Consider the following 22,374-nt stretch of genomic DNA (forward strand, 5'->3'; position numbering starts at 1 on the left):
CCGGTTGCCAACTTAAAGGTTAAATTGTTTGTACCGTTTTAAATATGGAGCGAAATGAATCCCGCGCGCGACCGTTGAGATGTGCGTGAAAGTAGCCTCATTCAAATTTTATCCCACCGAGCTGTCACAGCTGTGTTTGTTGTTTACCCGTGCCCGCACGTTGTTTGTATCGAACTCGCTGGGGATGAAGACGGACAATAAATCCCACTCACACCGTCCGAAAGGTGGTGGCCAACGGAACCGAGGCATTGCCGGCCAAGGCAAACGGAAGGACAAATTCTTTCTCGATGTTCCAAAGTCGGAAAACAAACCGTACCAACAGCAGCGGAATCAAAAGGATGGTGGTGGCGGCAGTGGCAATGGACGACCATCTGGAAAGCGTGGTCCGGGCGTGCAGAAAACGGTAGCGTTCAAGCCCAAGCAGCAGGGACACCGGCAAGGAGGCGACGGCCAAAAGCCATCGTACAACAAAAACAACCCCAACAGCAAACACACCAAATACAGCAAACCACCGGGAGGCCGACCACCGGGCCACAAAGGCAAATCGGACGGAAGGAAAGGTGGTGGTGCACCGCAACCATTCAGCGAACCGCCGCACTTTGAAGGCAAACCGGAGAAGGTGAACTACTGTCTGGCGCCGGACCGGCTGGAGGCACAAGCGCGGGCAATTAAGCAGATCGAGCGGCAGGAGCGGGAGGCGGAGTTCGAGCGGAGAAAGCAGGACCGGCAGCTGAAGCACAAAAAGATGACGCAGAAGACGCGCAAGGGCCAGCCGGTGATGCAGGGCCGGCTGGAGATGCTGTTCGAGAAGGTGAAGAAGGTGGTCGGCGTGCAGTAGTGAGACGAGTGAGTGAGGCGAGTGAGCAAACCTTGGTATGTAATCCCCATCCTTGAGTGTGGCCTGGAGAAGGTGTAATAAACAATGCTTAATTCTATAAGGTAAACAATATAGACACTTAGTGATGTGCTCTTTGTAGTGCACCCATGACACCGGTCCGACTCTGGGTATTGTTAGTCCGATTCTGACTCTGGCAAAATCCGAACCACTAGTTCCGCCTGGAGTCTGAGTCATCCGGAGTCGTCTGGAGTCGTTCGGAGTCGACTGGAATCGGTCGGAGTCAACTGGAGCAGTGCGGTTAAATGTGCTTGTGATCAGGCATTTCATTTCGTTGTGGTTTTTTTATCTTTCACTTTGCGCGTGCAATTCTTATACAGGCCTTTGTTTCGAAGGCCTACTCCGGCCTACTCCGGGCGACTTCGACTCTCATCGATTCCGGACGACTCGGACGACTTTGAACGACTCCGGATGACTCCGACTCCCAATAACTTCGGAAGACTTCGGACGACTCGGAACGACTCCGGGCGACTCCGGACGTCTCCGACCGACTCCAGATGACTCCGGGCGACTCCGGACAACTTCGGACGACTCCAAACGACTTTGGAAGACTCCGAACGACTCTGTGCTGTACCGGACGTCTCCGGACGAGTCCGAACGACTCCGAACGATTCCGAATTACTGAAACTCCCAATAACTTCGGACGACTCAAGACGAACGGACGGCTCAAGACGACTCCGACAGACTCCGGACAACTCCGACCGACTCCAGAAAACTCCAGACAACTCGGAGCGACTCCGGACGACTCCAACCGACTCTGGACGACTTCGGTTGATTTCGGACGATTCTAAACGACTGCAGATAATGCAGGGTGGATCTACTGGATAATTTTCTGAATTCGTCAGAGTCGGATCGGAGTTGACTCCGCATTTTTTTACCAACTTTACCCATCACTGTAACTCACACCAAAACACATCTTCGTCCGTTTTTGCTAGGCTGTAAAAAAGGCTGCCTCTTCGTTTATTGAAGTACGTCTGGGCGTAGTGTGGATAGGCAACGGTGTAAAGAGCGTTAACGAGGATGTTAAATTTGTAGATGGTCCGTTGCATATCTGGATGCGGGTAAAAGCTGGTCCCGACGGAACCGGTGGAATAAGCGGCTGCCGTTCGGAGGGGGCGCACGGCCATGGTACGACCGTTCCATGACCGGGGGTCGCCTCAAGCGCAGGCGACGGGTTCGTAGCTGGCCGGCAGTCGGCTGGCCGCGATCAGCGAGCATTCGTTCTGCAGCGGGAACAGCGTCTCCAGCATTTCCCTATTGGGGAGGTAACAGTAAAGGGAAAAAAAGTTAGATTGACGCTTTTTCGGAGCGCTAACGACCTAAAAGACCTACCAGTGCTTTCGGCTAATGTAGCAGTAGACTTTCGGCAGCTCGAACCCATTGAACGGGCTGGCGACGGGAATGGTGTAAGCGCCCATGTTCTCAAACACGACCCAATCGTCGATCTGCAGCTCGGGCAGCGCGATCGTTTCGATCAGCTGATCGAGCGCGTCGCACGTCGGCCCCCAGAGCGTACTCTTGTACTGCTTGCCCGCCTGGCCACCGATCAGCTTCGGTCGCGGCACCTGGTGGTCGTACAGGATGCTGTTGAACGACGCGTACACCCCATCGTTCAGGTAGTACATCATCCGGTCGATCGTGCCGGTGCGCGCGTTCAGACAGACGCGCTTCGACTGCACGTTGGTGACGAGCGTAAAAGCGGATGATACGTAGTACCGGCCCGGCTCGGAGATGACGCGCACCGCCTTGTCCGGGAAGAACGTATCGAGCGCCGCGTTCACGATCATTGCCACCTCGTCGATCGAGGTGCCCGTATCGCCCGGGAAACCGCCGCCAATGTCGAGCAGGCTGAAGCTGTACCCGAGCTGCGCTGCGTAATCGAACAGGTCGCGCGCGTACGAGATCGCTTTGTAGTAGATCGGGAAATCGGCACACCCGGACCCGACGTGGAAGCTGACGCCGATCACCTCCAGCCCGAGGCTGCGGGCAATCTTGATGAGACGGGGCGCTTCCTCCACCGGATCGCAGCCGAACTTCTTGCCGAGCGGGCACTGGGCCTTTTCCGCCTCGCACCGGATGCGGATGACGAGTCTGTCGCAGGGAACAGGCAAAAGAAGGAAAATTTAATAATTAAATAATGCTCCCGATTTTCTCCTCCGTCTCTCCTTCCCTTTCCAGGCAGTGAAACGTACTTTGCATCCGGACAGTACTGCTTGATCTTGTGCAGCTCGGTATCGCTATCGTAGGTCATCGTTTTGACCGCGTTGCTCGCCGCGTACCGCACATGCGAGGCCGGCTTCATCGGGTTCGCGAAGATGATGCGTTCCGGGGCGACGCCAAGCGAAAGAATCTTCGCTATCTCGCCCTTGGACGCACAGTCGAACGACGCGCCGAGGGCGGCCAGCGTCGCGCACACCAGATCGGTGTCGTTGCACTTGACCGCGTAGTGCGGCACGACGCGCGGCATCTTTTCGATCCACTGCTGGTGCTTGCGCACGATGTCGCCGATGTCCATCACGTAGAACGGATTGTCGGTCGGCAGCTGCTGCGCCAGCTGGTCGATGATGGCCGGTACCTCCACCTCACCGTCGACGATCTCGATCTTGTCCGACTCATTCTCGAGGAACTTCATCTTGGAACTGGGGTTTTGCTTCGCACGGTGCGTGTGTGTGGCTTTTGGAATGTGGTACGCGCTGTTTTAGAGCGTGGTTGTGTTGGATGTTTTTGAGTGACAACCACAAGCAGCAGCAAGCGGTTCCGTCGAATCGAAGCTTAACTTCACTCAAACAAACTGAAGAAATCGAAACCAAAAAAAAAAAAAAAAAGCCAACATTAGTGGATGCCCCAGCGGAACATTTCATTGCTGCAATACTTACGAGGCAGCCTTTGGCAGGGGGAACGGTAACGGAAGCCGTTATGGGGCTGCGACCGTCACCAGGGTGGTTTGCCGTTGGTATCTGTCAGTACCAGGAGGTGTCGATGGTTATGGTCAGTGCCCGACAGCAGGGCCAACTGACCGCTAGTCACGTCCTGCGGGAAAGCAGAGGAAGAAGAAAAGCCAAAGATTAGCATTAGCACATCATTACGTCAGTGTCGGCGGGGGGATGGTCGGTGCATCTACATCTTTCCCGCCGCAGATGGGGTCACACGATAAGGGCAAAGCGTTTGGTGGGATTTTATAAAGTATGGTCTTGCTTGAATCGTACACGCGTTCGCGTACAAAAGAAAATTTGAAAGCATTTCTCACTATCTCTTCTTAAACGGCTTTGTGCCACTATCTCTCGTACGCCATTCGAGCAGGCAGTAGCACATCTCGAATAGTCCCGAGGAAGTCAATTCTTCTGAATTAGTGATGGGAAGAGTTAAGTTTTGGTCAGAATCGATTCCGGCTATCTCCGAAGTTTTCTGGAATAGTAGATCGATTCCGGAATCGGCTCGGGAATCGAAATCGGCTCCGTAATTGGCTCCGGAATTGGTTCCAAAATCGAAATCGGCTCCAGAATCGGAATTGGCTCTGAAATCAGATTTGGCTTCGAGACGGTGTCGATTTCGACGTAAAAATCCATAAGAATAGGCGTTTGGGTTCAATGATGCTACCCATTGATAGCCGCGAAGCATCAAAATTTACTTGGAAATGATCCATTCTCATGTAGATTCCTGGACTGAATTTAATTCATGAACTGATTTTCATTCCGCAGCTTATTCCATTTCTGGAGTCAATCCTGATTCCCAGGAGCAAAGAGCGATTACCAAGTCGATTCCGATTCCGGAGTCAACTCTGGAATTGGCTCCGAAGTCAACTCCGGAATCGACGCCAGAATCGGAATCAATTCCAGCATTGGAATCGGCTCCGGAATTGATTCCAAACAAGGAATCAAGGAATCGGGAATGTCCGATCCCTAGCTCCCACCACGATTCTGAATCATTGGCGCGTTTTTGGTGGGTAATTTCCGTCTAGATTTTTTGTCAGTTCAGTTTCACATTCATCAAATTAAGCGCGCTACAAATCATAACCTATACCAATCAAGCGCTATCAACTTGGTTGGCCACTACACTGTTCATTAATGAAAAAAATGACCCCGTGATTAGATTTTTTGCCTCCCACTCTCCCCCCTGGCATTGAAAGGTTATCGACCGCGTGTCCGTGTGCGGTAAAACATTTGAACCCGAAATGAAACCGATTGTGTCCAATTGGAAACCGCCGATTCCGGTTGCGTGTCTGTGTTTCCGGAACTTTGGAGAGTCGGAAAAAAAATCTGAATAGCAGATGACCTTATCATCTGGTTCTAAGAAGAGTAGGAGTGTTTAACGACTTGATGATAGTCGAATCATGAAAAGAAAGCATGCTCTATCCGCTGCCGGTTTGGTTCGAGGTTTGGGTGTCCTCTGTCTCCGTGCCCCCCCAAAAAAAAAGCTAAAACCATCCCTTTGTCGCGACTGCTGCATCCGCTTGTACAAAACAGATGACCTAATATTGTGCCTTGCCCCTCCCCCCTCGGTACAGTGGCACAGTGGTGGTGTCTACTGTTGCCGGGGCCTAAAATGTATTGATTAGAAATGGGACCGATTTGTATGGGTTGCTCTGTGTGTGAGTGTGTGTGTGTGCAAACGCGGTGAAACAGATGTGAGGAACTAAACACCGCCATTCTAACACGTGGTCGTCCGCTGTTCCGGCGTGTGTGTGTGTGTGTTTGTGAGCAAGGGGGAATGCGCGAAGATGCAAATGCACGATGACGCCCGAATCGATCGATCATGTGAATTGTGTCGCGGAGACGTGTTGGCCAGTTACACAATGCGCATCTACACACAAAACCATCTAGTAGGTTCTCCCTTTAAGCAACACACACACACACATGAACACTCTGGCATGGTTGCTTTGATACAAGGGAAAAAAACGCTTGCTATGCGTTTAGTGGAAAGGGCTATTGCCGTCGAGCTGGGCTCCGTCGGATCACCACTACCCAGGATAGAGCTCGTTGTGTCCGGTGACACAATACTAAAAGAAAACAGGGACCATATCAGTGTGCGTTGCGGGTGAATTTTGTTTCCACTTTCATCTCGAAGCATTTGGCTTTGGTTGACGGGGTGGGAAAAAAAAAGATTGAGACGGACGAAAATCGAAGGGAAATATCGTGTGTGCGTGTGTGTTGTTGCGATGCTGACTTTTGTCTATTTTTAATGTCGCATGTTCTTCGTGGTTTTTTTTTTTTTGTGTGTGTTTGCCGCTACGGGGGGGATTCACCTCCAACGCCTCTAGACACTTTTTTTCGATTGTTGTGTTTGAGCCATTTTAATTTTTGGTACCGTTTTTTTTTTATTTGCTCTTCTCTCACTAGATGTGTACGTGTGTTTGTGTATCTTTGCAACAGTGTCGACGACCCACCCGCGCGGCACCCGATGGCATTGGAACTGAACTGGTCGTCTCGGACCAAATGGCGTTTCGAGCAATGGCAGCAGTCGCAAGGGTGCATGTTTTTTTTTTGTTCACTGGCTACACTGGCTGGCTACGGCACTTACCTGTTGTGAAATTCTCGAAATTTTCCAACAAAAGGGAAAAATAAGGGCACCGGGTGTGTGTTGGGTTGCAGGTCTTGTTACACGTTTCCCATGCAGGGGGGGATTTTTTACACTTTAGCAGACGGCCCGACGGTCCGCCTACTCCGCCTAACTTTACAATCGAACAAATCGATCGATTGTGCACAAACAGCCGAATACACACGCGTGGGAAAATCCTACGATTTTGTGATGAGTCACCAAACTGCACTTCCTCTGGGCTACGAGCAGGACACAGGCACAGGCACACACACGCTTCTGGGGATGCGGCGACGGCGGGACCAAACCGTACGGTTTCACTGGTGTTTCGGCTAGTTAGGCTGCAAAGAGCGCAGGGCCATCGGTTTATATACCTTTTCGCCTTCGGATGGCCACTCGCGGGAGAGCCGCTGATAATGGTCCGCAGAGCGAGAGAGATAGAGATAGAGAGAAAGAGAACACAGACGCTCGGCAGCAAACAAAAAGAGGGAGAGAAAGTTGCTCTCTTCTTGTTCCGATGTGAGTTGGCGCGCAGTGCGAGAGAAGACAAACGTGTTAGAAGAAAGAAAAGAAAATATCGAAACGATTTGTGTTATGCCCTTTTGCATGGTTTGGTATTCTAAGAAAAGGTTTATTGTAAGGTGTTATGTTGTTAAATTATGTTTTTTAATTCTATTTTCTTTATGTTCTTTTTTTAGATTTTTTTATCATATTCAAAACAAACATGGGCGTCAGGGCGCATCGGAATGTTTTGGCAATCACGTTACCGAAACGTGATAATTTCACATTCGGTAATGTTATCTACGTACGCAAGATGAATGCACACGATAATGTTAAATCTGTGCCCCGAGCACAATGATTGACGAGCCAGTTTTTCAAGCGTTATTGTTTCATTTCGGACACAAGGCAGCGGCAACCTATTTGCTGTCCCAGCCTCTCGGAACAGGATCAAACTAGAAACGGCATGGAAACGATGCGCTTCTTCTTAGGTACCGCTACATCATCGGCAAGACAGTGCAAAAGCCCCTGTCACTCTCTCTTTCTCTCTCTCTCGCCATGTGAAGGGAGAACAACATTCAAATGCTCTTTCAAAACTGGCACACCGGATAGAGCGAACGCTCTCTCAAAACATAAAAGCACGTGTGGTGCGCTCTTTCTCGCCCTACCCGTCTCCCGTGGTTACAGCGCAGCGCAGTGTGTTTACATTTATGCGCGTGTTTATGCTCCCGGGGACCACCTGATACACAGCCAGCTGGGTTGCTGGTAGCAAGGCTCGGTGACCCGGCCGTACCGAGCCAAACGTAGCGGCGCGCGCGCGCACACACATACACTGCTGCGGCACTGTCGACGATCTGGCAAAGTCCCACCGGGTGTTTGTATGCTCTCGTGGATATGTTGCGGCATTGATGATCACACTTTTGCTCATGTCTTTTGTGTTTTGTGTTACATTAGGAAAAGGCGTTGATGATAGAATCTATTCTCTACGCTTTAGTCTTAATTATTTTGCTCAGTTTTTACATTCTACGAGATATTAAGAATGGCAACTAAAGCTTTAACATTTGCAACCAAAATGTTGTTTATTGCATGGTATCAGCAAGAAATCGTACTATTGCTGTTATGTTTAGTTTATTTCTTTATCGGTTGAACGTAACCCACAGGTGGCCGATTGAACAATTGAACTCCTCCTAACTGCTTGGTAAATGGCAAATTTGGCTGTAGCAGTGAGTGATTCATTTGTTTTGAACGCTTTTTTTCAGGGTCAGCAGCTTGACCGTGTCGTCGCAGGTTAATAACTCTTGTATCAATATTGATCGTATTGCTTCGAACCTACAAATGTTTCGTTTCAATCAATTTAAGTTTGTTCCGTCCTAAAGTGGCTGTGAAATATGTTCATTTTTTTGTATACGAAAGTACATAAATGCGTTATTCCCACTGTAGAGTGCATGTCAAGCGGCAAACCGGTTGCATTGTGTGAAGCATTCGATCGGCTTTCAAAATCCTAGTTCAATCCCGCAAAAAGACTTCATTATGAATCGATCGTAAGTTGTAACAATCAACTTATTTTCTGTATTTCTTGAAAGGTTCTCGTATGTACACTTATTTTAGTAGTTTATCGTACGTTTAAAAAACACACAATTTCAAGTTTGTTCACGCGTGTAATAGTTCAGTCGCTCAAACATTTCATTCGAATTACATTCCTTAACAACATCTCCAGCTTTTCCACAACATCTCCAGCAATTCCTAATAAGAGTAAGTATTCTCATTCGGAATGGTAATCGTATTGGAATTCTGAAAATGTAACAGTTCTGATTTGAACTCAAGGGAAACATATTTACCATGTGATGCAGGGTTGCTTAAGATGTTGATCGCTTTGATCGCTATTTTTAAAGAGACTTTGAGCCGATTTGCCTTATTCGCCTCTTTGAATTAACAATTGAAATCTAATCTTATAATGTTTATATTGGTTTTTGATTTTTTAACAACTAACGGAACAGTCTCTTATGGCATAATTCCTTCTTGTGTAGCATTGAATGATTCTGTTTTGCGTACACAAATAGTTACGTTCATTAGTGGCATATTGCAGGACCTGACCGACTACGCTTATTGTGCAATAATAGTTACCAATTATTGTATGCTGCCAGCTTGCTTCAAAACTATGCCAGTCTTGCTTTCATAAAATGTCTGTTTTCGGGGTTTATTGTAGCCTTTCCGAAACTTTTTTTTATTATTTATTTATATTTCAAATAAGTAAATTCTATATTAATGTTATCCGAGGAAATATATAAGTAAAATTAAAAATTGAAGACAAAACAGAAGATAGTCAACAAAATGGTCCTTAATGAAACCTCAATTATCGAATATACGCTCCTGTATGGGATTTACATTAAGCATCTCTCACTTATACTAGTAGCATCTATCTAAATATCACGTATCTTGAAATTAAAATAATTAAAATAATTTAAATATTAATAAAAAAAATAATAAAAATAATAAAATAAAGAAATAATTGCATTGCAGACGAATTCAAATTAATCTAGAAATAAGCATTATGATATATAGTCAATATAGCATCATGTTCAACTGATGAAGTACAACTGTAAAAACAAATAAATACTTATAGTTTATAGTTAGCTTAGCACTTATACCTAGCGCTCATAGTTAGTAGTGGAAGCTACTGGGCGTTAGTACAACCATTATTTGGAAGCGTGTTCCGAACCATTTCCATGATGAGCAACTTCTAATTTTAGTGCGATAAATAATCTTATCGCAACGGTTGTATCTGCCCAGCCGGATGGTTCATGATGGTTCCCGAGTGCTTATTGGCTGCTGCAGGACCGGCGGGGACCGGCTGAATGGTTTTCGATTGCATCAGATATATTGCTCGAACGTAACCTTGTGTTGTCGTACGATCAGATCAGAGTCTCAAACGGGGCAGACTAAACAACGCAATTAATTAATGTCCCAGCTCCTCTCGCGCTCTGTTGTCAACAGGGAATGTGCCGTCGATTTCCACACAATTTCCAACCACTTTGGTGGCACATGGTCAAGTAATGGGCATCGATGATGCTGCAATCATTACCGAAATGGACCACCGAAAACGTTCCCAGCAACCCGAACGTTCTAAACCATGTGGCAGCCACACGCGGCGACCACGAAAATGGGCTGAAGGCTCGTCGTGGTGCATGAGTCAGCAGTTTGTTAGTTTTTTTTTGTCGCTTAGCATCGATGCACACACTCTCCTGTGAGCGATAACCGGCAGCTGCTAGTGCAAGGAAGTGCTGTGCTATCTGTCAAACCGTGTCATCAGCCGGGGGGAAAAACGAGTCGATTTGTTCAAGTAAATCACACGCTACTTCACGGCCGCGGCATGATGCGGCTGAAGCAATGCAGTGCCCGCTGAACAGTCGGTCCGTAGCCGCGATTACGTCAGTTGTTTAGAGCGAGCTCTAATTAGTCTAGTCTACCGTGTTGGTCAGGATTTCGTGCACGGACTGGTGGCAACAAACATCCGGCAGAAAATCCCTCACGCGTCTGATGAACCGAATCTTGCGGGGTAGATGACGAGGGAAGCTTCGACGACGGTAAGTCTTCGAATGTGTGGAAGGTAGCACTTGATGTGTGAACCACACTATTTTATAGTTTTACGATATGACCACTTGAGACGTAAGAATCAGTTGTCGTCCATTCATTCAACTTATGGTCATTGATTGCTCGCAGGAGTCATAATCACATGACTTGATTGATAGGGATTTGGGATTACACATGGAACTCTGTATCACATGGCAGTATATGAATGTGGGAGATTGCTAATGCTTAATGTTGACGAGATATAGTACGCCGATAGGTTGGATGCGTTGGGATCAGATAATAAACCACTCCCCCCCCCTTCCCATTCTGCTGGTCGGTGTGAAGCTAGTTGCATACACGCAGGCGGATTGCGACTGTTGTTTGGTTTGAATCTTTGATCACGCTGAGGCGCTACGCTCTTGGTATAATTTACTGTTTGTTTTCTGTGTTTATTTGTTTTATCTTATCTGTTTCTGTTACATTTAATGATTTCTTAAATGTTTCATTCGCTTTCGACCAAAGGCTATATGTTATTAATTACTGGTTATCCTTTTGCTGCCTTTTCTCTGCGTTAAAGATATTTTGTTTATATTTTTTGTATTTATAACTGTTATTTATTAATTATGATGAAACATTTGGTCAATTATCAATGCAGTTTTACATAAAATAACAACAAAGTTACAAAAAGGGTCCTACTATAAAGTCGACAATTTAACAAGATGACTGCATTGCGCTTAAATCGCGTATGGGACTGATAAAATGAAAAGTTTAGGACTAAGAAGTGGTTAAGATGACCGTCGAAACCTCTATCACAGTCTATTGGCGTCCTATTTAATGTCCTAGAAGCTATTTAATGTTTTTGTTTTATAGTTGGATTTTTTAAATGTTTAGATATTTAACTTATTTGAATGTAAGGAGCTTTTACCAACTCACTTAAAAATATCGTATTTTATAGGTTACTTAGTTTATATGTGTTATAGGTTTCGCCATGTTTTATTGTTATTTCATACTAATTTATATTCCTATTTTTTATTAATTATCTTCTATTTTCCAAAACACATTAAAATGTATTGTTAAAATAGCAAAAATAAACTGTAAAATAAACAAAATGCAGCATTTTCGGTACGGGTTTGTTTCCTCTTTATCTGTTGGTCACTTTCTTCCAATCAATAACAGTTCGAGACTATTTCTGAATGTAAAGAAAAACAAATCAATGCCCTCCCCCCCCCCCCCCCCTTCTCCAGTGTTGTTGCTTCCATCGGACATACCATCCATCACGCACCGAACGCACGGAGAAGATAACCAATTTCATCATCTTTCCATCGAAATGTATTTCCTATTCCAGAAAAAATTTGCCTATCGCATCGGCTATCGCTCTCGGCTTCTGCTATCAGTTCCAGTTCGGAATAAAGTCCGATTGACACCTTCAACCAACCAAACAAACAAACAGCAAACAGCGCAAGACGCACTGGGCGACTCCATTGAAATGGTTCCACCTTTCGTCCCCGTACCATCGAACCATCGAACGGACGCAGATCCGGGAAAGTGCACATATCACTTCCAAAATAAAGCAAAAGATGCCGACTAATGATGATGATGATGCGTAAGAATTTGCGTGTGGGAGCAGACAGGACAGCAGCCAGATAATTTCATTCCACGGTCGCCGTTATCGCGCGGCGCATTGTTTTCTCCTGCGGGCGTAGGAGAGAATACGAAGAAAACTGCGAAAAAGGCGATGCCAAAATGCTCTCAAAATGGGGAAAATTATCTCTGCCCCTTGCCGTGTTTTTTTTTTGTTCTAGAAGCGATAAGCAGATGCAATCAGTGGCCAGAGATTAGGCAATCAGGCACCCCAGCAGTGGCAGCTTATGTTCCATGGCCTCTATATGCCACCCAGCTCCCCTCTCGCAACCTTTGTACCGGTACGTTTGGCATTCCGATACGCAAATTATTCGCACGAAGGAGAAAGTGTGACGATCATCGTGAGTGTTGAAATTCCCAAGCGCACCAAGAGATACCGTTGGGCAGCGGCGGCGACGGCGACTCCGACTGGACAGTATCATGATCGATTGATGGGCACCACGGCACGGTGGTGTGCAACGGGAATCAATCATCGGCCTGCTGCACATGGGCTGCGGGCGCGCGATTACGAGTGGACGGGTATAAGAACCCTTTACCAAACATTTCCGTTTATCAGTGTCGTGCAGCCCAGCATCGGCGTACAGCTTTACTCTCGCGCATTCATCGTTCGCTCGCTTTGCCGTGTGCAGTGCCGCGACGGGATACCTTAGATCGTATCGCAAACAGCAACCAGGAACGAAAATTCGGTAGCACAGGACCCCCCGGTCAGCTGTCTCGTTAGCATCAAACGCAAGGAACCAAAAATGAGTGTGCTAGAGTGCCCGTCCGATCTGACGCTCATCAGCGATGACATGTCCATCGGCGACGTGATCCAGGATGTGGTGCGCATGGGCCCGCACGAGGAGCCGCTCCACGTGCTCGATCTGGACGATGTGGTGCGCAAGCACTACGGCTGGTGCGCCCAGATGCCGCGCGTGAAGCCGTACTACGCGGTGAAGTGCAACGACGATCCGCGCATCCTGCAGACGCTGATGACGCTCGGGACGGGCTTTGACTGTGCGTCGAAGGGCGAGATGGAGCGCATGCTCGGATACGGGGTGAAGCCGGAGAGCATCATCTTTGCGCAGCCGGCCAAATCGATCCCGTCGCTGCTGTACGCCCGCTCCAAGCAGGTGTCGGTGATGACGTTCGACGGTGCGGTAGAGCTGGAGAAGATTCATCAGTACTATCCGGAGGCGCGGCTGGTGCTGCGCATGCGCCACGACTCACTGAAGGTACGGTGCTCGCTGGGCAAGAAGTTCGGGTGTGATCCGATCGCGGAAGCGCCGGAGCTGCTGCGCTATGCCGCCACCCTGCGGATGAATGTGATCGGGATAAGCTTCCACGTCGGGTCGGACTGTGACGAGCACGAGGTGTACTATGAGGCGGTGAAGATAGCGAAGGGTTTGTTCGAGTACGCCAAGACGATTGGGTACGAGTTTAGTCTGCTGGACATTGGGGGTGGCTTTCCGGGCGATAATGATAAACCGATCGATCGGTACGCGCAAGCGGTGAACGTGGCAATCGATCAATTCTTCCCCGCGGAGTCGGACATTCGCATCATTGCCGAGCCGGGCCGGTACTATGTATCGTCGGCGGTGACGCTGGTATCGTTCGTGGACTCGAAGCGCGTGATGAAGGAAAAGCAGCCGGATGGTACGGAGAAAACGCGAATGTATTACTATCTGAACGATGGCATCTTCGGGACGTTCTACTGCACGGCCCACGAGGCACAGCCAGCGATACCGATCGTGGAGCGCAAGACCGGTGCGAAAGACTTCCCTACGTCGGTTTGGGGCCCAACGTGCGACGTGATGGATCTGATCCTGCCCGACGTGATGCTGCCCGAGCTGGACGTGGGCGACAGTGTGGTGTTTGAAAACTGTGGCGCGTACGGGCAGGTGCTCGCCTGCCGCTTCAACGGATTTCCCCTGCCCAAGGTTATTGCCTACCTGCGCGAAGGTACCTGGTAAGTGAAGGCGTTTTGTTTTACGCTCCAAGGAACACAGATTAACGGTATTTCTTTTTTTTTCTCCTACAGGAAAATACTGCAAGAGTTGACCGCAGCTTCCTTAGCTATCTCGGCCCGCTCCCTCGATAGCTCGGACGGCAAGGTGCTGGTCACGCACGAGAGCAGCTACACTCCCATCGTTGAGGCACCGTACATGGTTTGATGGGATGTGCATTAGAGCACTTGAGCTACGTACCAATGGCAGTTAAGTTTGCATTATGTTACCTGGTCCGCAACTCTTGTGCGGGTTGTACTACGGTTTTTTGTTCTTAGCTTTAGGTTTAGCGATTAGATTGTTTTCAAGATGCGAAAATAAGTTCGCTCAGGGCATTATTACGAGGTGTATTGGTCTTTATAGCATAGCAATATGTTAGTAATACTCTCGACTAAAATACTAACCAAATTAATGAAAATAAAAAAAAAAACTGAAAAAAACTAATAAATCAACTATTAACTAATTTAGTTTACTGAACTTTTAAAGAAATCTTACCACTAATTTCCAAGGAAATATCACAGTGGATCCTACAAGTTCCACCAACTAGGATATACTGTAAATCTCGATTTACTATCTTGAGGAAGAATCGTCTATTAAACGACCGCCGTGGTTTGAAATCTCTGCCATGAGTCCTATGGGTACGGGTTCGCAGATATTCAGGCCCATAAAAGCTTAAGATAGGCTAATGAAATCGACCACGGATGTTAAATAACGGCGCCAGAAGGTAAGGAGAAGAAAAAGCCTATAAAGATTGAAAATGAAATTCACTAAGAAGAATGTAGACAATTGCTTATGAAGCTAGCTCTTGAAGAAAACGCCTGACAGACAGAGTCAATGGGTGTGTCACAAGTGTTGGCGTCATACTGACAGTAATTCACAATGGCATGTAGAGTGTAATTAATCGAGCTTCTTTCTAAGATTCCAACTATCCGTGAAACAATGCATGGTTACCAAGACATCAAGGTAAACCCCACGCAGAGGTCCTCGATGACGTTTCATGTCCAGGCGTGTTGTGCTACGCTATCATCTGCATTGACTTATAGTGACTCACTAGTGTTGGGTTCTAACTTCAAGTGATCCTATGCATGACACAATCGTCTCATTGTGGACAAGCCTAGACCGTGTGAGTGGTTGTTATGCCAGTCCCGCTGCATAAGCGTACTTGTTCCTAGTTCCTAGACACTCAACCAACCAACTACACCCACTTGACGGTCTTGCTAAACAGTGAGAGTTCCCGAGTCTACGCGAACGATCCAGCGCCAAGGTACAGCAGTGAATTCCCAGCCCTTCATTGGTGGTGAAGTGCTTGTGATGCGACCCAATTAAGCTAATCCTAGCGCAGGCATGTGCACTATTCTACAGTGCTGGGTGCCTCAAAACATCCCTCCACCAAACACCAAACAGTGGAGATAAAAAAGGAATTCGGACAACCGTACACAGTAACCTACAAGCTTGAACGTAATCTTTCCTTCTCAACATGGGAAGTAAAGACAGATACTCTTGAACATGTATTTCCTATCCATTCGCGTTATTATTAATAGGGGCGTGTTAAGCAGTACGCAAACTACATTCGTGTGATCGTGTAGGGGCTCCACTCGTGTTAATCTGCCACTGATTACTGGTATGAATTTGTTGGGACTACCAATGAGGCAAACATGCAGCAATTACGATCCACACGATTACTATCAGACTAGCTGGTAGCAAATGCAAATGAAACTTTGGAGGACACCACATGGAATCTGAAGTCTTCCGTTTAAGATAGCTTCTTGATACTGTATTACTTTGCTTTCTTAGATCGTCCTACTCTATGGGAGAGTCTAAAAGACCACGGAGGAGTAGAGGATACATTTCTGCTATGAATGTATTCTTTTACAGTCAGTTCATTGGGATTTAGCAGCTGTAAATCAACGAACGAAGAGGATCACCCATTATCGGATCAATTGTTCTCAAAAGAAATGGCGTACGAGCCATCTACAGGCATGCAGCTCACCGTGCGCCCAGACACACCATGACAATATCACACCGTGAAGCGGGAAATAATAGTAAATGAAAACATTTCTGAAGCATTTCACGCCTAAATGTATGTGTATGTGACATTCATTGAAATGTCAAATGTTTCCCGCGCTCACACAATGCGTGAAAATATTCGCCGTGAAACTTATGATTTTTGTATGGACTGCTTATCGAATATCATCGAATGTCGTCGACTTTAACTTCACATTTTATGGTGCAAAGCTTTTTGGCGGTATGTCTGGATGCACGGTCAGATGGGAATCGCACACAACCTCGGGTCGATAAAACTTATGAACGACAAACTTATGTTTTTATGAACTTGAAAGTCAGTATTCTAAGATATTTTATTATTATGAAATCATGAAGTAGTACATTATTTTGACTGAATTTTTGAAAAAATCGACATGAACCGGCGTATATGTATGTTTATATATTACTTAAGCGAATATTTGAGTTTGATTGATGTCATCGGTAGGCATTAATCATGCATTTTAGAAATTGTATCTAACATCACAAGAATTGCTTTATGGCCTTCTATGCCCTGCACTGGATCTTTTTAAAGATGTACTACATTCCATACACCAAATATAATGAATGATTTCTAGCCATGAAATTTTGGCTATTATTTCTGATTTTTGTGTATAGTATAGTAATCATCAATATAAATTTAATAACATTTATCTTTTCTGACTTCACATGATTTGCCAATTTTGTCAAGATCATCTTTTGTAGGTTATAGGGTCAAATTGGGATTTAAGGATACCTACGCAAGCGAGAATTTCCCATCAATCATCCTACTAACGTTGTACAATAACAATAATGGTAACTGATAACCGTTAAATGACGCTAATCGTAGAATCGAAACTCTAAGAAACCGTTACCGGTTCCGGTGAATCATGACTGTGATGTTACAGTTATCTCAATGATAAGCATTCTCTTAAACGTTGTGATGAGTGTGCCCGTTTCGGAAGAAGGTTGATGTGAGGATCGATTTAAAATCTGATTAAAATGGGACAGCGAAAATAATTTTTATTCCTATCTATAATGAACACTATTACAAGATATTCAAGGTCTTTCACGGCTGCCATGCTGATAAACTCACCACAAAGGCCAATGAATAAGACGTAGATCACCAGTAAAGTGGTATTTATTAAGCTAGTGTGATGCTAAAAATAGTGTCGTTGATCATAAAAAATGTCACAGACACAAACAAATCAAACCAGTTCCCATGAGTTATGACAAATTCCTGTTGTAAAATGTTCAGTTTCTGGAATGGAATCTATTACTCTGAAATTTATACATGAGTTGTTGTTTCTAGTCTAAAATTAACGCTGTAGTATAAAGCTAGCTAAAAACACGTCGCTCATTCCTGTTCTAACCTCGATCGCAATCGCTCCAAACGTTAACGATGAGTTCCAAAGAGTTATCTGTGTGTTCCAGTACTACTAATATCATCTCATTACCCGAATTGACGCTCCTCGCCGATGAAGCGTCCATCGGCGACGTGATCCAAGATGTGGTGCGCATGGGCCCGCAAGAGGAGCCGCTCCACGTGCTCGATCTGGACGATGTGGTGCGCAAGCACTACGGCTGGTGCGCCCAGATGCCGCGCGTGAAGCCGTACTACGCGGTGAAGTGCAACGACGATCCGCGCATCCTGCAGACGCTGATGACGCTCGGGACGGGCTTTGACTGTGCGTCGAAGGGCGAGATGGAGCGCATGCTCGGGTACGGGGTGAAGCCGGAGAGCATCATCTTTGCGCAGCCGGCCAAATCGATCCCGTCGCTGCTGTACGCCCGCTCGAAGCAGGTGTCGGTGATGACGTTCGACGGTGCGGTGGAGCTGGAGAAGATTCATCAGTACTATCCGGAGGCGCGGCTGGTGCTGCGCATGCGCCACGACTCGCTGAAGGTACGGTGCTCGCTGGGCAAGAAGTTCGGGTGTGATCCGATCGCGGAAGCGCCCGAGCTGCTGCGCTATGCCGCCACCCTGCGGATGAACGTGATCGGAATAAGCTTCCACGTCGGGTCGGACTGTAACGAGCACGAGGTGTACTATGAGGCGGTGAAGATAGCGAAGGGTTTGTTCGAGTACGCCAAGACGATTGGGTACGAGTTTAGTCTGCTGGACATTGGGGGCGGCTTTCCGGGCGATAATGATAAGCCGATCGATCGGTACGCGCAAGCCGTGAACGTGGCAATCGATCAATTCTTCCCCGCGGAGTCGGACATTCGCATCATTGCCGAGCCGGGCCGGTACTATGTGTCGTCGGCGGTGACGCTGGTTTCGTTCGTGGACTCGAAGCGCGTGATGAAGGAGAAGCAGCCGGATGGTACGGAGAAAACGCGCATGTATTACTATCTGAACGATGGCATCTTCGGGACGTTCTACTGTACGGCTTTGGAAGGTCAGCAAGTTGTTCCGATCGTAAGGAGCAAGCTCACCAAACAGTATGACACAACGCTGTGGGGCCCAACGTGTCATGTGGTGGATAAAATTGCTGCAGCTAGGCTGCCCGAGCTGGACGTGGGCGATAGTGTGGTGTTTGAAAATGTGGGAGCATACGGGATAGTTCTAGCGAATCAATTCAACGGGTTCCCATTGCCTAAAGTTAGGGCGTATCTTCGCGAAGGAACGTGGTAAGTTGTGAAGATATCTGTTTTAGGACATAAGCTGTTATATTGGTACACGTTATACTATGTTTCAGGAGAGTACTACAAGATCTTGGAATGAGCTCCAGCAAGATCATGCCAATCACTGAATTTTGCAAAAATGATCAACGATCTACAATGTAAAGTGATGATGAACATTATTAGGTTAGACTACACACCAATAAATAGGAATGCAAAGCCCAACGAACCAAAAACACTTCAACGATGGTTTCAATATCCGCAGCCAATCTTGCCTATTTATTCCACAACTCCAACTAGCTTAACCACCGAGTACCGGTGCTCTCGATAAGCGCCCTCGTCGTGTTCAGCCCCGCACAGACGACCGTTTCCGGGATGGGAAACCCATTGAAACGCGACGCAAGCGTTACCCCGTACGCTCCCATCCCCGAAAACACCAGATAGTCACCGATCTCCAGCTCCGGCAGCTCGATCCGTTCGCAGATAATGTCAGCCGAATCGCACGACTGTCCCCACAGTGAGGAAGGGTACGTCAGGCCCGCGTGCAGCACTGTTCCGTCCGACCGGATTACCGCTGGGCGCTTATCAACCGCATTCCACCACTCGAACGACCCGTACCGTCCGTCATTGATGAAGTACATTATCTCCTGCACCGGGCCGTCTGTTCCTGCTAGTCGGATGACTCTTTTCGACTGAACGGAAGTGAGCAGCGTTACGGCTGACTCGACCAGCTGCCGGTCAGTTTCGATGATGATGCGCAAGTTAGGGTCGTGGTAAAAGGCGGTAGGTATCTGCTGCAGCTCTGCCGGTGGCACGCTGTCCATACCGGAGAGTATAAGCTCCGGTATGTCTGGGAAACCAAGAGCGTGCGCTAGATTAAGCACATCCTGAGCGATGTGGATAGCTTTTTGCAATGTTTCACCCAGCAGGGAGGGTGCACTGGGTGTCTGTGGCAAAGCAATATGAATACCCTCGATGGTGACCGTTTGGGTCGACTTGATGTAGTGCAAGATCTCCTCCACGTCATTGTCTGGACAGCAGCCAAACTTTTGCGTGGTACACATCCGCAGGCGTAGAATGATCTTCGCCGTCGGGTAGAGTCGCTGGACCTTCGTGATCTCCTGCACACTGTCGCACACGATGCGCTGGATGTCTTGCTGCTTGGCGTACAGTATCGTGTCGGGTGATTTTGCCGGATGTGCAAGAATGATGCGCTGCGGCGGTACGCCAGTACCCAGCACGGCACCCATTTCCGCGATCGAGGCGCAGCTAAACCCGAGACCGAGTTTGCTGAGCAGGGCCAACACGGCGGGATGATTGTTAACGCCGGGCGGGTAGTAAGGGGTCGCAAACGATCCAAAGTGTGCCATGGCTCGGTGGTGGCTGTGTACGATCTCGTCCAGATCGAGGATGTTGAGCGACGTTTCGGTGTGCCCTTGGGCGACGAAACGTTTCAACAGCAGTGCCCTCGTGGTGGCAAACACACTGAGCGGTTCCGGGGACGACTCCATTCGGGGCGGACACTGCACACTAGACTAAGCCCGCGGCCTCACTGCTGACTGCTATTTATACAGGGCGTTGGTGCAGGTGTAGCGGGAGATGATGAATGGAAGCCAGAATGCATGCAAGTTCTAGCGATCAGATCGATCGATTAGATGTGAGAAGTGATGTACGGCTGGAACTCCTCCGAAAAGCCCGAGCCTGGTAACAACGGGGAAACCTAGAGTGCAAGCAATCGAGGTTGTTAACCGTCAGGTACTTCAGCGATGGGATTCAGCGATGCCGCACGGGCCGTGTGAACATACGGGCGGGATCATACTAATGTTTTAAGCTGGCCTGTTTTAAGCACTGGACTCTCACGGGGGGCCTCTCCCCCATCGAGCAGCTAATGGGTTGTAAACAAATGCCGACCGGGCTGGGCAGTAGGCATCGATCGTTCCTGCGCACCGGTTCACTTTGACTGACGATGGATCCCGGCTACATACTGATCGACGAGCACAGCTCGGTGGACGAGCTGATCCGGCTGATTGCGAAGCGTGTGACGACCGTCGGCGAGCCGCTGAACGTGCTCAACCTGGACGACATCGTAGCGAAGCACCGGAACTGGCAGGCGAAGCTGCCCACCGTCGCCCCGTTCTACGCGGTCAAGTGCAACAGCCATCCGACGATTCTGCGCCTACTGGCGGCCCTCGGCTGCGGGTTCGACTGTGCGTCCCGGGCCGAGCTGGACAGTGTGCTGGGGCTGGGCGTAACGCCCGATCGGATCGTGTACGCTCATCCGAACAAATCGATCGGCTCGATTGTGCACGCGAAAAAGCTCGGCGTCAAGCGCATGACGTTCGATGGTTCGGATGAGCTGGAAAAGCTGGCCCGCCACTATCCGGAGGCAGAGCTTATCCTGCGCGTGCGGCACGATGCAGCGGCAGCGCAGCTATCCCTGGGGCGCAAGTTTGGCTGTGATCAGGTGCGCGATGCACGCCCGCTGCTGGAGCGTGCCCGGGAGCTCGGGCTGAGTGTGATCGGTGTCAGCTTCCACGTCGGTTCGGGCAGTATGGATGCGGAGTGCTTTTACGGTGGGATAAGGAAGGCGATCGAGATCTTCCGCGTGGGCAGCACGCTCGGGATGAAGATGGAGCTGCTGGATGTGGGCGGCGGCTATCCCGGGGCCAATGGTGCGCTGTTCGATCGGTGCGCGTACTACATCAATAAAGCGCTGAAGGAGTTGGTGCCCTCCTCGGTGACGGTTATAGCCGAACCGGGGAAGTATTACGTCGAGTCGGCAGTGACGGCACTGGTCAATGTGGTATCGAAGTCGTACGAAAAGGATGTGAATGGAGCCGTGGTACGCGTGCGCTACTACGTGGACGACGGGCTGTACGATACATTCGATTGGTGCGACGATCAGGGCAGTGGTCCGTTGCTGCAGGAGGACAAACGGGGTGTGCCGTGCGTACGGTCGGTGATCTACGGCCGCACCATGTGCGAGCATGATGTAATACGGGAGGAAATTTCCCTGCCCGAGCATGAGATCGGCGATTGTCTAGTGTTTCCCAACCGGGGCGCGTACGCGAAGCTGCTGGGCCGGGGGCACAATGGCTTTCGGCCAACCGGCACGAAGGTGTGCCTAACACGTGCGACGCTCAATTACATGTGCGCGGAGGCGGTCAAAGCAGTGCGTGGATGAGCAGAGGCGGGCTTTTTTGTTCTGTTTAAGTTAAGATTTCGCGAGAGTGACAGGTTGAAGTGGAGCGTGTTTCATTTTTGTTGAACAACTAGATTTAAAGTATGGTTAAGTGATGCAATACGGTGCTAAAATAAAGTCAGTCTCCTAAGCTAGAGAGAGTGCAAACAAACAAAGTGAGCTTCATTGTGTGTTTGAATTTATTACATCGATGGGGGGAAGTGTGTTTGGCGCCCGGCAACTGCATCTACTTCACGCATGTACTGTCACGTGCCACTTAATTGCTGTTGCGAGGGAAAACTATTTGCATGCCTTTAGCTCATCCATCTGTGTGTATGTGTGTGGGCAAGGAATGTTATGAATGGAATGATGCGCATGTTCGAAGCATCATTTTTCCCATTATCAGCGCATCAGTGACGGTTCGCGGT

General features: G+C 48.3%; 6 protein-coding genes across 7 annotated transcripts; 4 read left to right on the forward strand and 2 right to left on the reverse strand.

The window, feature by feature from the left end:
- The first annotated feature begins 119 nt into the window (after nucleotides 1-119).
- Nucleotides 120-12,799, forward strand: LOC121598819 (rRNA-processing protein FYV7-like). 2 transcript variants are annotated; one of them, XM_041926114.1, is made up of 2 exons: nucleotides 120-873; nucleotides 11,841-12,799. In XM_041926114.1, exon 1 carries the CDS (start codon nucleotides 185-187, stop codon nucleotides 836-838), a length of 654 nt encoding a protein of 217 aa, XP_041782048.1. In that variant the 5' UTR covers nucleotides 120-184; the 3' UTR covers nucleotides 839-873; nucleotides 11,841-12,799. The 2 variants fall into 2 exon arrangements, with proteins under 2 accessions (XP_041782048.1, XP_041782047.1); XM_041926113.1 differs by lacking the exon at nucleotides 11,841-12,799 and adding an exon at nucleotides 6,232-6,572.
- On the reverse strand, nucleotides 1,817-6,503 carry LOC121598818 (ornithine decarboxylase 1-like). Its single transcript, XM_041926112.1, has 5 exons — nucleotides 6,413-6,503; nucleotides 3,772-3,925; nucleotides 3,088-3,686; nucleotides 2,228-2,986; nucleotides 1,817-2,149 (listed from the first exon to the last, which is right to left on the reverse strand). The coding sequence occupies exons 3-5, from the start codon at nucleotides 3,525-3,527 to the stop codon at nucleotides 2,053-2,055; spliced, it is 1,296 nt and encodes a 431-aa protein (XP_041782046.1). The 5' UTR covers nucleotides 3,528-3,686; nucleotides 3,772-3,925; nucleotides 6,413-6,503; the 3' UTR covers nucleotides 1,817-2,052.
- On the forward strand, nucleotides 12,682-14,588 carry LOC121598817 (ornithine decarboxylase 1-like). Its single transcript, XM_041926111.1, has 2 exons — nucleotides 12,682-14,084; nucleotides 14,157-14,588. The coding sequence occupies exons 1-2, from the start codon at nucleotides 12,880-12,882 to the stop codon at nucleotides 14,287-14,289; spliced, it is 1,338 nt and encodes a 445-aa protein (XP_041782045.1). The 5' UTR covers nucleotides 12,682-12,879; the 3' UTR covers nucleotides 14,290-14,588.
- A 2,935-nt stretch (nucleotides 14,589-17,523) lies between these two features.
- On the forward strand, nucleotides 17,524-18,930 carry LOC121599913 (ornithine decarboxylase 1-like). Its single transcript, XM_041928062.1, has 2 exons — nucleotides 17,524-18,774; nucleotides 18,843-18,930. The coding sequence occupies exons 1-2, from the start codon at nucleotides 17,543-17,545 to the stop codon at nucleotides 18,928-18,930; spliced, it is 1,320 nt and encodes a 439-aa protein (XP_041783996.1). The 5' UTR covers nucleotides 17,524-17,542.
- Nucleotides 18,931-19,061: 131 nt separating this feature from the next.
- On the reverse strand, nucleotides 19,062-20,276 carry LOC121599914 (ornithine decarboxylase 2-like). Its single transcript, XM_041928064.1, has one exon. The coding sequence runs from the start codon at nucleotides 20,274-20,276 to the stop codon at nucleotides 19,062-19,064; it is 1,215 nt and encodes a 404-aa protein (XP_041783998.1).
- A 426-nt stretch (nucleotides 20,277-20,702) lies between these two features.
- LOC121599915 (ornithine decarboxylase-like) lies at nucleotides 20,703-21,949 on the forward strand. The gene has a single exon (XM_041928065.1). It carries the CDS (start codon nucleotides 20,732-20,734, stop codon nucleotides 21,947-21,949), a length of 1,218 nt encoding a protein of 405 aa, XP_041783999.1. The 5' UTR covers nucleotides 20,703-20,731.
- The last annotated feature ends 425 nt before the right edge of the window (nucleotides 21,950-22,374 follow it).

This window comes from Anopheles merus, chromosome 3L, assembly GCF_017562075.2.
Source record: "Anopheles merus strain MAF chromosome 3L, AmerM5.1, whole genome shotgun sequence".
NCBI lineage: Eukaryota > Metazoa > Arthropoda > Insecta > Diptera > Culicidae > Anopheles > Anopheles merus.

Bases quoted from the DNA above. Each gene is read 5' to 3' on its own strand.
- LOC121598819 (XM_041926114.1), top strand. From the start codon at position 185: ATGAAGACGGACAATAAATCCCACTCACACCGTCCGAAAGGTGGTGGC.
- LOC121598818 (XM_041926112.1), bottom strand. From the start codon at position 3,527: ATGAAGTTCCTCGAGAATGAGTCGGACAAGATCGAGATCGTCGACGGT. The intron at 2,987-3,087 runs GTACGTTTCACT...TCCCTGCGACAG, and splicing joins CAGTACTGTCCGGATGCAAA to ACTCGTCATCCGCATCCGGT. The intron at 2,150-2,227 runs GTAGGTCTTTTA...CCTCCCCAATAG, and splicing joins TACATTAGCCGAAAGCACTG to GGAAATGCTGGAGACGCTGT.
- LOC121598817 (XM_041926111.1), top strand. From the start codon at position 12,880: ATGAGTGTGCTAGAGTGCCCGTCCGATCTGACGCTCATCAGCGATGAC. The intron at 14,085-14,156 runs GTAAGTGAAGGC...TTTCTCCTACAG, and splicing joins TACCTGCGCGAAGGTACCTG to GAAAATACTGCAAGAGTTGA.
- LOC121599913 (XM_041928062.1), top strand. From the start codon at position 17,543: ATGAGTTCCAAAGAGTTATCTGTGTGTTCCAGTACTACTAATATCATC. The intron at 18,775-18,842 runs GTAAGTTGTGAA...ACTATGTTTCAG, and splicing joins TATCTTCGCGAAGGAACGTG to GAGAGTACTACAAGATCTTG.
- LOC121599914 (XM_041928064.1), bottom strand. From the start codon at position 20,276: ATGGAGTCGTCCCCGGAACCGCTCAGTGTGTTTGCCACCACGAGGGCA.
- LOC121599915 (XM_041928065.1), top strand. From the start codon at position 20,732: ATGGATCCCGGCTACATACTGATCGACGAGCACAGCTCGGTGGACGAG.